Genomic DNA, 13,687 nt, shown 5'->3' on the forward strand with positions numbered 1-13,687 from the left:
TTATAAACATGAATGAGGTCTCCCCTCAGTGTCCTCTTCGGCAAACTAAAGAGACCCAGCTCCCTCAGCCGCTCCTCATAAGGGAGATGCTCCACTCCCTTAATTATCTTTGTAGCCCTACACTGGACTCTCTCCAGCAGTTCCCTGTCCTTCTTGAACTGAGGGGCCCAGAGCTGAACACAGTATTCCAGATGCGGTCTCACCAGGGCAGAGTAGAGGGGGAGGAGAACCTCTCTTGACCTACTAACCACCCCCCTCCTGATACACCCCAGGATGCCATTGGCCTTCTTGGCCACAAGGGCACAGTGCTGGCTCATGGTCAAATTGCAAGTATATATATTCCAATATATATATATATATATATATATTGCAAAATATACAAATTGCTTTCTCCTCTTGAGGCCTGTGCAATTAGACTCATGATATGGAAGGAGTTGGCTTTTCAAGGAGAGGAATACTATTTTCCGTATGAGTAAAATTGTTTAAAACCATTGCTAAAACACATCTGCAAACTTTCTTTAGTGACATATGTACTAGGAATACGTGAGGCGTGATGACTTTACTAGCACTTTTTCAGCATGACTTGCGTAAACAGCCAACGTTCATTCAGGCAAATTAAATCTTGGTGATACGTGTGTGTGTGTGTAAGCACTGATTTTAAGGATAATTGTAAAAGATAAGTATGTATTTATTTGCATAGACAAACCTTTTTGCAAATATTAGTTTAAAGCAGTCTAGGGTAAGTAGTTAAACTGGTAAGAGGCAAAAAAGCTGAGCAAAATATGTAGAAAAATTATAGCATAACATTGTGATCAATGAGTGATCCTCGCACAAGATGTACATCTGTGTGTGTTCTACATTGTTGGTGACGTGTTTTTTCTAAGGATCTTGTAGCAAAAAATAAGGACTTGAAGAAAGTAAATGGGGGTTCGCAGTTTGTTCAGCTGTGTCTGAGTGCACAGAACCTGGGCTTTGCTGATTCTCTGGTATTTTAAAAGTCTCCTGACAGTAGTGCATGCTGACTGGGGAGTTTGGGCACAGCACAGAAAGAACAGAAAATCTAGCTAAGGGATCCCAGAAAAAAGAGAGAGGTGGCTTATGTGGTATTGCACTTTGCATGTGTTTAGTGATCTCTGGATACATGACATGCATTAAAAGTAGTTATATTGATTTATACAAAGTTAAAGAAAATGAAGCATGTAGCAATGCTGTTCCATTTGGCAATGTGGCACCGGTTTTGTGCAGTTTTGCTATGTGCTGTGTCTTGTCCCATCTGATCTTGCCATCATCTTGTTTCAAGTCCAAGTGCCCAGGATTTTGATGTGTCAAGTTAAGGCATTACCTGTGCCTGTCAGACATACTGATAGATGTGAAGGGAGGACCTGTGGTAACTGAAAGAGGCCAAGACAGAAGTGAGGAGGCATCACCCTGGGAGCTGCTGAGTCAGGGCCAGGAGGCCGCAGGGGGGTTGCTCGGGCTGGTAGAATGGGAGTTGCAAGGAAGCAGCTTGAAGCAGCAGGAGCTGAGATGGGAGAGGGACAGACAGTTCAGAGGAGGCAATTGAAGAAGCCTCCAAAAGTAAAGGGGAACCAGGACAGAGGGTCGATCAAGGTAACAACTGAGAGACGCTTAAAGGGCCAAGTTGTCTCAGAGCTATAAACTTGAATGAGTAGATTGGCTTTCATCTCAAATTTTTGTTACTTCTCTATACGTGCTCGCTCATCTTAGGCTGACATCCAAGAATGGAACTGAGGAATATGATGTGGTTCTCCATTCCTCCATAGCTACCCTGCGTAACTTCGAGTGAGGCGTGCCATGTCCATCTTACTCTCCTGCAAAAAATGGGTATAGGATATCCTGCCCCTACAGATCAGCGCTGCTGTGAGGGTATGTTTAGTAATGCTTTTGAGGTGCTGAAGTGCTTCAGTGACTGGCACTGTGGAAATTCTATAGATAAACACCTATATATAACCTCCCTGACACTGGTGCAGCCATAGGGGTGAGATGAGATTGCTGCTATTTCAATATATAGCATGTACTGCATGTGTCAGAAACAACGAGAACAAACCTGTCAACTTTAGGTATGCGTGGAGAAAGTGATACAATTCCATTTAAATCAGATATGCCATGTCCACTGTATTTATCTACATAAAAGAGGAAAAGGGGGGTAACATTAAAGAGGAAGTGTTAATTTTCTATTTGAAGAACTCTGCACTCTTATATTGATTGAAAATGGTTATCTCTGCCTCTTGTGTGTTTTGTGACATTACAGGGTATTGGTCTTTGTTTCGATCATCAGTACTTCTTCCTCCCTCCAACCTATAATAACAATTAACGAGATGTCTGTGGCTGCCTTGGAGTGCATCCTGTGCATCAGCGTGCCTTGGTTAATAGTCATAATTTCTCATTCGTAAAAGGAAAAGTGCTACCAGCACTTTCAGTCTCAGAAGGGCTCAAACTCACTCAAGGATTCCAATTTATTATGTACCCAGCTCTGATATCCTGCTGCTCTCTTTATGGATTAGGCTGCCTTGGTGGAAGGTATCATCCTTCAGAGGATACATAAATACTCTTTTGCCAGCTGTTCCTTTCTCAGAAGTTTCTCAATGAGTAAATCATAATCGTGCCCCTTGTTTTACTAGTTCCTGATCTGGTTCTCCAGGAAATGCTAGGAGCATGCAGAAAATGCAGTTTTATTACTGCTGTTACTCTACAAATGGCGCTGACTACAACTGAAGGGATTTTTAGGCTTATTAGTATAGGTTTCTAAGGTGAATACAGAAGCAGTGATTTTAAATTAAGAGGAATGCACATAGGTAATTTTACTGGTCATTTCTGTAAAACCTTTAGTCTCAGGGTGGTGCACAAATCCCCGAGAGGTAAGGAGGAGATGCAGATGGATTGCTTCACTCATTCTGACATGCAGCAGCTGTTTAACAACATGTAATCTAGGTGTGAGCTCAGGGGGGGAAAAAGTGAAGGCTAACATCCTATTGATGGAAACGAGATTTTGGAGAGGAACTTAGAAAGACAGAAAGCAAATGCAGCAGTTTGCACAGCAGTTCATGCAGCAGGGTGCAAAGAAGGAGGCCTCTGTCAGATTTGTACCAGTGTAAGTCTTGGTCACAATGGCGGTGTGCCGTGGGGCGGGTTCTACAGCAGATCTTGGAGCAGCTGCCCATGCCAAGGCAGAGGATTTGATGCGAATGCAGCTTCGGGTGGTGGATACAGCCCTCCAGGTCCCAGGCTTCACAAGTTCTGTGGGTGAAGACCCATCTGCAGCCTCCTTGCTCCGGGGAGCACCAGCATTTCCAGGAGACTCCTGGTCCATCAGTCAAAGTGTTGGTGACATCAAATCTGCAAGGCCTCCTTTCTCAAGTTTCCAACGACTCATGTGGGCTGAATGTTACACTGCCGCCCTCTCAACAGAGGTCCACACTATTTTCATTGAACTGAAATGTCCTGTACCCTGCAGTTCTCAGTCTGATCACATTGAGTAACAAGTCGCAGTCTTCTGTCAGTTAAAGTGAATTATAACCACAGTTTACATGATTCCCAAATGGTTTCACCATCCCTGCAGAACTGCTGTGTACTGATTTGGCATCTGAGAAGACAGATGCTTTTTTGAACTCCTTGTCAGAAAGGTAGTTCTGGACAGTCTCTGCAGATCAGGACTAGGTGACTTGGGAAGACAGCACTGCCACGTTTGTGCTAAGGACAGAAGATAGCAATAAACAGAGATGTCAGTTTAGCACCTATTGAAAGACTGACATTCCCTTTAAAACGCAGTTAAGGAAGGAGAAAAGGCCAAGGAAGGTACTGATGAAAACTGTGTTAAAAAAAGCAACACTTACTGGCTGGAAGATAAAATATATAATCAGACTTTCAAGAATAAGCACTTAATTTGCCTAAAGACTACTACAGAACTCTTCTAATGTACCTGATTTGCATAAAATCTCTTTTTCCAACTACTTGTTGCAGCACACATCTAAAATGGGGAAGCGCAGTCCTCCATCAGAGATTAACTTGTCAAGCAATCACTACAGATGTGCTGCCTATTTGTAGTAATTTTCCAGTCTCAAATGTCATTAGGTGCATACATACCATGGGGGACGTGGTGCATATTTTTAAAATCTCAGAGTCACTAATGAGCCACGTTTCTCTCAGGAAGTGATGGCAGTGGTTCTAGGAATTAATCCACCTGCAGGTTTCTTGGTGGCTTCTTTGCAAGTGTGCGCTGATTCAGCTTCATTCAGAAGCAGCACTGCAGTTGTGGCAGGAGAAGCCAGCAGAGTACATCTTCTTGCTAATAGATGTAGTTACTGAGCCCAAGCTAAGAGCTCCTGCTGATGGTAGGGTTCATTAGCTCCCTCTCTGCTTCCCAGGCAGGGCTGGGGGCTACCCCAAGCCTGTGGTCACCCCAGGGTGTACAAGCAGCGAGTGTCACCTTCCTGGCTGGTGGAGAGAGTGCTCCCTGATGTACCCACAGCATTGCTCGGCTCAAGGCTCCAGCGTCAGCACAGCCACACAGGCAGAGCTCTCTCATGGGAACAGCTGGTCTCAGTGGGAGCAGAAAAAGCTGTCCAGGTGAAAATGCAGCTTTGCTTGTAAATACTTAGTCCCTAATAAAAAGGCTTTATCAATATAGCATTGATCACTAGTGCTAACATAGTTTAGTACTATTATAATACTATACTACTCTAATTATAAATTTACCCTTTTCTTAAAGACTTTAAATGGTCCAAAATGACAAGTTCTGGAAAGCTGCTACAGCAGCCTATCATCCTCACCATTTAAACCTCCTTGTTATTTGAACTTCCTCATCTCTTAGTCTTCTCTCAAGTAGATGCTCTGACAAACAAGGTGAGAAATGTTGTGCTGTCCTTCAGCCTGCCAGAAAGTAAAAGGCATCAGTCCCAGAGATACCAGTTGGGCATCTTTGATCGACAAGGCGTGTTCATTAACAAACAGGTCAAGGAAGCAGCAACGGTACTTTCTCGCTAAGCCTCAGATTCCCAGTGGCCCAAGTTTATTCAGAAATCAGGTAGCAAAAACGTTAAAGGGATGAAATTTCTGGCCTCCTGCAGCTTTCCCAGCCCTGATGGATCCCACTTCAAGCACATTTGACCTCTGCTCCCCTTCGCTAGGCTTCAGTCCAGGTGCCAGTCTGATTCACATTCAGTATTTATAGCTCCAGAGTTTTAATTGGCACAGTTTGACAGAAGGTAACTCTGCCTACAAAATTTCATGTTTTCTAAATTAAGGCTTTTGGAGGAGCTGAAATGTAGGAAAGGGAAATTTTATCTTGGTTGTAGTTTGGGTGAAGCATCTGTAGCAGCTTTTTAGAATGACAATTTCACTGGAACCAAATTTTAAACCAAAGTTCATACTCTGGATTTGTAAAACTGCAGTGTTTGCAGGTAGCATTGACATTTGCCATAACAGACTAAGATTAAAGATTCACGTCTCTGATTTTCTCCTTACACTTTTAATTGCTCTCTACTTTTGATAGGATTTTGTGCATAAACTCTTTAGTGGTACAGCTCATTATCCTCTTACCCCCCACCCCCTGCCCCTTACCTTTAGAAAAGAGCAGAAGGGAGAATTTAGGAACATAATGACCTATTTTATTATATAACCACAGGAAATGGGAGGAGGGAAAAGAGAAAAGGACTCTAGATTAAGTGTTGATTGCTGAAATTATTTTAACTACTTTTTAATTGGCAAGCTGTTGAGTTGTTATCATCAGTGATCAGCAAGCAGTATCTAAAGCAGTAAACATTTAAATTGAGAAACGGAGCTCTCACGCTCTGTCACCATCATCCATATAGTGAAGAATTGAAACTAAGGGGATCACAAGAATATATCGTACAAGAAATACTAGGGATGGGGTTTGGAGTTAGAAGTCTTTGTGGTCTTGTGGTTTTTTTCTCTGAAGAGGTTGTGGAGGCAGGGCAGGAGACGTTTTCACAGCCTCCAGCTACCCTGTTTCGTGGCTCTGCAGAAGGAGGTACCGATCTCTGTCTGAAGACCTTTTTCATACAGATGCAAGATGCACAGGTGAATCTCCAGGGCTTGCTTTGCTGTCAGTCCCTGTTAATGGTCTCTGAAGATCCTGTGCAGTTTATAGACCTCTCATCTAATAGTGGGCATCTCTACTGCAGACCACATGTAAAACTTCTTTGCATTCCCTTGTTGCTGATTTCTACTGTTTAAAGGGATGGGGGTGGAATGAGTTGTTAAAAGATGAAGAAATTAAAAGCTCCCCTAGCTGCTCTGTTATCCACCTGACATTCTCCAAATGCTAGTCATTAATTATTAATGCCTTGGAAATCAGAGCAGTTACCGGATTCAAATTACATCTCTGAGCCAGAGCATTTCCATTGTCTTATCATTTCCCATTCAAACAATTCTTCCTTCTCCACAGTTGTTCAAGGCTCTCACCCCGCTCTGTTTCCTCTCATTTGGACCTGTTATCCACACAAGGATATTTCTGCTCCACGTCTGTCCTGCCTTAGTGTTGGTGAAAATTGGTGCGTGTTTACGGTGTAATTATTACTAATTTGGCCCTCCAGCTCCCCCCAGAACTAAATGTGTGTGTCTGTGCCCAATGTAAGCCATAACCTTCTTTTCCAGTTGGTGACCAAGTGCTGGGGAAGGATTGAACATGGTTTATGGCTTAGGCTGCCCTTGCAGTCCTCACACCTGCAGACCTCCCAGTGAACTGGGCAGGAGAGTTCACAGTGGCAGTCACGCCAAGCCCCAGGGCCAAGCTCTGAATCCAAGTAGTTCCCTTTAGACACAAGCAATAACTTGTCCACATGGTGGCAAGGCAGGGTATGTTTCTGGAGTCACCAGCAACGCTGGTTCTAGGTGAGCTGTGTATCGGAAAATGATGGGGTTTCTTTCCTGGCACCTTTGTGGTTCGTTTATGTATATTTTCGTGCCTGCTAGCCCTCTGAAATCCAGACATCAAGTGTTGAGGGGAGGCTAGATGCAATTTTTCATGCCATTGACATTAACTGGATGAACAGATCTTCTCAGATGGGGCAGTGTAGGAAATGTATATGAAAAAATGACAAAATAAGGGCTTTCACAGCTAAATAGAGACAAGTGGCCGAAAATGGTTTCTACAGCTTTAGCTTTCATATGTTTCATCTGGGACTCTAAAACCATTTTGTACAACAACTAACAAATTAAGATTCACAACACCTTTCCAAGGAAGTTAATTGCTCATGTCTTACAGATGGAGAAACAGAGGTATTGAGGCTATCATTTGAAAATATGTCCCTTGTTTTCAAGTCCCCAGACTGAGATACATTTAAACCCAATTCTCAGAAGCATCAAATACCTCCATTTATATTCATTCATTTGGCATTGTTTGTGCCTAGAGTTTCTGAAAATCAGATGTGTTGTTTCCTAGCTCAAATGGTCAAAATAACCAAAGTGACGTGGTGAAGCTCACAGAGCAGCTGCAAGGCCAAATTCGGACTAGGACCCATGTCCCCTCTTGCCACATCCCCTTTTTACTCACTGAGTATCTGCCTTGGATTCTTGGACTAAAGGAAAAGCAAGTCCTGCTCACTCAGTTTTCCTCTGCTCTCTCAAACAATTGGACATTATAGTGACGATACTGTTCAGGTTGTTGATCGACTTTATAGAGTCATTTTACCTCATCTTTCTAACCATCAAGAAACTGTCATGGAAATGCAGTGAGAATCATTTGTATCACCTGTTTTTCCCCTGTTGTTTTGGTTTTTTTCAGCATACAACAGTTTTGCCCTTTGTATTAATCGAGATGAGAACAACACATCATCAGTATCCCAGCAGGAGCTGTGGACTGGCTGCAGTGTGCACCTTCGCTATTGGCTATATTTTATGGTAAGGGCTGTACATGCTGTGTTTTCATACTGTATTGGGGGTTTTGTACTGCTAAATTTGGGCACATATTTCATTATGGATATAATCACTAACAGATACATGCTGAATGCCTCGTTTGGTCCAAGACCTGGGCTTTGTCTGGTTTCCCCAGATGCTTGTATTTTTAGTAAGTATATGCCAAACCTCACACAACAGGAATTTGTGGAACAATCCCATGTAAGCAGTGGTATTTCCAAGGGTACATTTTTCAACCTTTTTCAAGCTAAATATTTTTCTTGGACCTTAGTTTTATTGCTTAGGGGTTTTGTTCTATCAAATGAAATTGAGAATAGGCAAACGATTTCCTGTATCAGTAATTAAGCGGCAACAGAAAAGATAGAACACTGTCTTTTTTCTTTACTGGTTCATAAATTCTTTCTGTAAAATTGATTATAGAATAAGCCCATAATCCAAACACTCTAAAGTTTGTTTAAAAAAATGCAAATGTTTGTAAAAAATTAAACTAAAACATAAATATCCTTGCTGACCTAACACTAAATTAAGTCTTGAGGCAGTTTCTATTCGAGCACCTGACTTACGTGGCAGAGTTAATTTACTTTTGTCATTCTAGCATTTTATTTTTCATTAAACCTTTGTTTTATTTACAAAGTTCATTTTGATACCATGTATCCTTTATTCTTTCTGCAAACATTTCATGACCCTCTGTTCTCATATTCTTTCTTCTCCCCTCAGAAAAACCTTCCCTCAGCTAAGAGGATATTTTCTACAATTGTGGATAATACTGCTTTCTTCCACCAGTCCAGTGAGATAAAACTAATGAGAGGCAGTAGTGTCATACCACTTCAACTACGCAACTTGTCCCGTCAATCTGATGAAAGAGAGAACATTATTCATATACATTCATGTGCACTGAGTGATGATAAAATGCTGGTAATCCAGCAGCTGAAGTGCGATGCTGTGTCCCAGGACAGCAGTTGCATTCTGCCATTTGCTTTTATAAATATACATATCCTTCTTAAAAAAGAATAATATTTGTAATTGTAAGATAAGGGTAGCCTCAAGCAAAAAGGCACATAATGATGCCTTCAGGAGAAAGGAATTTTTTTTAACCTATATATAATAATGCATAACTGATATTTCTCGACCTTCCTCTGAAGGCGCCTAGAGACAGACTGTCAGAGTTACTGTACCTGTGATCTGACCTCCTACAGCAACTCCTGCTTTCTCAAAATCATCTTGAGTAGGCACATGCAATTCATGTGACTAAATCTTCCATGTGTGGAAGAGATGGTGGAGTATCAAGCTTTTATTATATGTATTTGATAAATTAGTAAACAGGCAAACAATTCTGAATAGAATCGCTGAAGTTGGAAGAATGTGGCTAAGTAACTTGATATCCCCTGAGCATTATTCAGAGGCATGTAATGAGAAACATCCTTTCTTGAAGAGTAAAACCTTTTTCCTGTTTTTCTTGCTTTTTGTTTGCATTTTCTCCCTTCAGTCAGAGAGCATTTGAGTAGGCACACTTAGCTCATGAGCTCTGTGAGGGGGAGCTCTCCCCTGCGCTTAAGGAACTGTGCCCAGGCAGAGCGTTCACAGACTTGCATTGCCTGTTGCAGACCATACATGGACTTTCAAGATCAAGGCCATGGGACATGACAGGAAAGGCTGATTGGCTTTATTTAGCATGGCTTGAAAAGGTCACCTTTTGCATTGAATAGTTAAATCTAGACAGCGCTAAGAAAACCCAAGAGCTTGCCAGTACTACCAGAAAATACTGCCAATGGGTGTATGAAATTGGTTGTCAAGGAACAGAAAAGAGCCAGAAATGTGTTGCTTCTTGTAATGAGAATGACCTCATGGTAACTAATATCAGAGCCTAATATGTCCCTAAAATAAACTTAGACAAATACATTTATTTAAAATGGTTTTCTTGTTCCCTCTGCTTTTGAGTGCTTGAGGATGCCAAAAATGCAGACCCTGAGAACCTGACTCCACTGCTGTAGTCATGCTGGGCTATGTGTTTGGGAGCAAAAGGCTTGATCTGCTCTCGTGTTGCTATCTCATATCCACTAGGAGCTGCCTCCACATGTGCCAAGCTTGGACTTGATTCATTCTTTCATTCTTTGATAAATCTATTTAAAGAGCTCAGATACGTATAAATTTTCATTTGAAAATAAAGTTTCTCTTGACGTTACTTCAGGAGAGTTCTGTAGATTTACCAAGGGACAGTGTTTAGATGGGGTAATTTGCTGAATTCTTCTTAAAGATATTTAAGAAAGGAATGTACACTGAGAATTTGGAATGAATTTGAGATAGATGCTGTCAGCCTTGCTGTAGGATTTCCACTAGTGATTCTCCATAGAAGGAGAGGAAGATCAGAAAGAGCAGACATTGGCAAAGGAATAATGGTGCAGACTGCTAGGACAAACCTTGACATTCAGAAGAGGGGGGTGGGGAGTTAGAGCGTGAAGCTTGGTGGGAATTGACAGCCATATCAATAAAGAAGGGCAGGATTTAGAAACCAGGAGGATTTCTGAGGTTGCTGGTGCCAATGGAGCAGGAGAGACACAGCACAGCTGTGGCAGGCTGTGCTGAGGGTCTGTATATAGGGATGGAAGGGGTCATGAATGCTTGTGGAAGTGAGCACTGAGAACAGGAGTTCAACAGAAATCAGAGTAATCAGTGGTTGAGGAAAAAACAAGTGAAAAGCCCTTGAGGCACGTGAAAGAGATGAACTAGAACCATGGGTTAAAAGAGAGGTAAGGAAATATGCAGCTCACAGGTCAGTAGCTTGCAAGCTGAAACCATGCAAGTAAGTAGGAAAAGCTGGGAGGAGGAGAGAGAGAGACAGGCTTTGAAATCAGTGGAAGGCTGATGGAGAGGTGGGTGATAGATGAGACAATGCAGAGGAGGAGAGAAGAGTTGGAGCCAGAACAGCTCAGAACAGGAAGGAGTAGGAAGAAGTAGAAGCAGCAGAAATAGGCCAGGAGAAGATTAGTGTCCCCCATACCTGACCCAGAAGGAGGGTGGGAGAGCAGAAGTGCTTTCAGCAAGAGAAGGCTGTATGGATCCTCAGCCTGGTAGGACTGACATAGCCATTATGGACTGTTACATTTTGGCTCCTCTCCACCTCCACATCCTCAAACGTTTCAGTCAGAGCAACAGTACGATCACATATAATATGCATGGATAATACATTCTCACTTGCTTGTGCAGCTCCTTAAAATATAGCTCAAGAAGGCATAGCAACCATTACTATATTTAAAATGAAATATTATTTATAAAAATAGATCACTTCCAAAGATGACAACACCTTGCAGCGAATCTGCAGAGTTCCTGTCATTCTAGCTACCTGTACATAAATACACGTTTTGGCTAAGCGTTGTTCATCCCAGATGATGCCAGCAGGATATCGTGCTGAGTGTGTTTTGTGTGTGACATTATTTACAGCTGCAGTTTTCCAGGACTTGTCTTCTTCTGTCTGCATAACCCGCATATTATTCAGCACCACTCAGATCATTGGAGAAGAATCCAGCATAAGAAACTGGAGCAAGTGGCTTATAAGAAGCCCAGCATCTTGATGTGACCGAGTTCTTAATAGTTCTGATTAGATGCAGAACAAGCTGTGTGATGTTTTAGGGTGTTTTGGTTTTTTTTGGGAGGGGGAGAGGAAAAAAAATCATAAGGGTTTATGAAAATGTGCCTCACATCAGCCAGTAGAACAGATTTAGTGTGGGTCATTGTGCTTCTGCCTCTGAAAGCACAGGGTTGGTCCCTACTCTGTAACCACAGATGATTTGTTGGTTCACATTTTGAGTGACTCAGCTGCTGTGAGCCCGTCACCTCCTTTGGGAGTCATTCCACAATTTAAGTTCTGGGTAAAGTTCTCGCTTTCTGTGGAAAAGGAATAGAGTGATGCTAGGAAAGATCGTGAAATAAAAGCTTAGAAAATGCCCATGTTCTGTTGTTTTGTAAAGTGTAGCCACAACAGGAAATGGCCTAGGATTTGTTTGGGACCAGAGATTTAACTTTCTGCCAGTCACTAGAAACCTGAATGGCACAGAAGGTGCGGAAAAGGATTTGCTGCTGCAAGAAGTAACCACAAAGGAACTGCCATAGTAGGTCCTGTAAAAGATCAGGGTAGTCACGTATCCAGGCTCTAGCTGGAGCTGTCAGCTGCTTCAGGAGAAGATGTAGCAGGCTATTTTGGAATAACCAGTCTGTAAAGGAAGTTTTCTTGCAAAACATATGTCAAAAAGTAGATGCTTGGATCCTTCAGTCTTGATGGTCTGTATACCTTGTACGCTTTGAACTTAGGCACAACTGTACATGTTATTGCTTGTACAGTCTCCTGACTTCAGAAGCTTGCTGGAGTTCCATGATATGGCCCAGAGAAGAGAAGTGGACTAAGTAGGCTTCCAAACTTGTATACTTCAAAACTTTTTTTTTTTTAATATCTTTATTTCAGTGATGTATCACTGAAAGATCGGGTAGAACATTCCAGAGGTTTGTTAGGTATCATTCAGAAAGATATTTCCATTATCAGATCTTAATTTCTCTGAGTTCTGTTGAAGTGCTGCTTCTGTTATGAGGAAAAGCACTGGGAACTCTTCTGCCATTTTAAGACAAGTACTATTATTCTATGTCCTCTCATTCACTGCTTTTGAGAGGATACACAGCCCCTCATCTAATAGTTCCAGTTTCCAGAACATGTAGTACAGATTCTTGTTTGTCTGTGGACTTCGCTGAAGGACTCCGCTTGGCCAGGAAAGGGATGGAGACTGTCGCCATTCAGAATACAACATGCCACCAAGCTGTGATGCCTGTGAAAGTATATTCAAACTCTTGTACCTGAGAGTGGCCATCATGAAGAAGCAGCAATTTTCTGCAGTATGTCTGCCATTGCAAAATCTTTCAAGTGTCATGGTTATCTGTTACTATATCCATGCGTTGAGCTTGCTTCTCAAGTTGCTGTTGTAACAGCTGCATTACTCAAAGCAGCAGGTAGAGCACACGTAAACCACAAGGTTCTGACAATTTTTGTATTTACTTTTCCTCATTAACAAAAGATCTACAGCCAAGGAATAAATGTACGGGTATCTTCCCTGCATAGATTTAATTTCCTCCTGATTAATTTGATAGGAGAGATAAACAATGTCTCCTGTATACTAGAAGTGAAAAACAGCTACAGAGTCAAATTTTTGACAGATTTTTTAAAAACAGGCAATATTGTGCGTTTTCAGGTAGCTTTTTCTGATTTCTACACCATCTGGTTGAAAATTTCTGAAAATCACTACTTTTTTAACAGCCATTTTAATTTGAATACAATGTGTGAATATCTCCATTCATTCTTTTCTTACCAGTTCTAACAAATGGCTAAATGAGCTCAATGACCTGTAACATATTAATCTGTGAAAACACACAGTTATGTCTACATGGGCTGCCATGGAACTGACACACAGGGAGGTTCAAGTTAATTCTCTCTTCTCAAAAGTAGCCAGTCTAGTTTTAGCTTAAACTTTTTCTCCTCAGTTTGTTTTTATCTAAATGACCCATTTTTTTATACCTGTTCAATAACAAGGTCTTAAATTGGATCTACATTTGTGCTCCTAAGTAAATTTTAATGCATGCTCCCCTGTGCTTATCTAATAATGAGGTTGGACAGGAATAATGACTACTGGAATTGCAACATTGAAGGCATTCATTAACATCAGTAATCAGCAATCTTGTGTGGAAGCTTTATGCCTAGGTTTGATCAGTCCTTTATTGTGTGGAGCCGAGATAGCTTGTACTCAAGCAGGAA

The 13,687-nt window shown here is 41.7% G+C and overlaps 1 protein-coding gene across 1 annotated transcript in view; it reads left to right on the plus strand.

The window, feature by feature from the left end:
- The first annotated feature begins 3,128 nt into the window (after positions 1-3,128).
- LOC104542167 overlaps positions 3,129-13,687 on the plus strand; it is a 16,954-nt gene continuing 6,395 nt past the window's right edge. Inside the window, exons 1-3 of the mRNA XM_010186389.1 lie at positions 3,129-3,496; positions 4,890-4,989; positions 7,766-7,881. Of these exons, the coding sequence (XP_010184691.1) occupies positions 3,129-3,496; positions 4,890-4,989; positions 7,766-7,881 (584 nt within the window). The remainder of the gene's footprint in view (positions 3,497-4,889; positions 4,990-7,765; positions 7,882-13,687) is intronic.

The sequence above is a fragment of the Mesitornis unicolor genome, unplaced genomic scaffold (assembly GCF_000695765.1).
Source record: "Mesitornis unicolor isolate BGI_N332 unplaced genomic scaffold, ASM69576v1 scaffold26550, whole genome shotgun sequence".
Classification (NCBI taxonomy): domain Eukaryota; kingdom Metazoa; phylum Chordata; class Aves; order Mesitornithiformes; family Mesitornithidae; genus Mesitornis; species Mesitornis unicolor.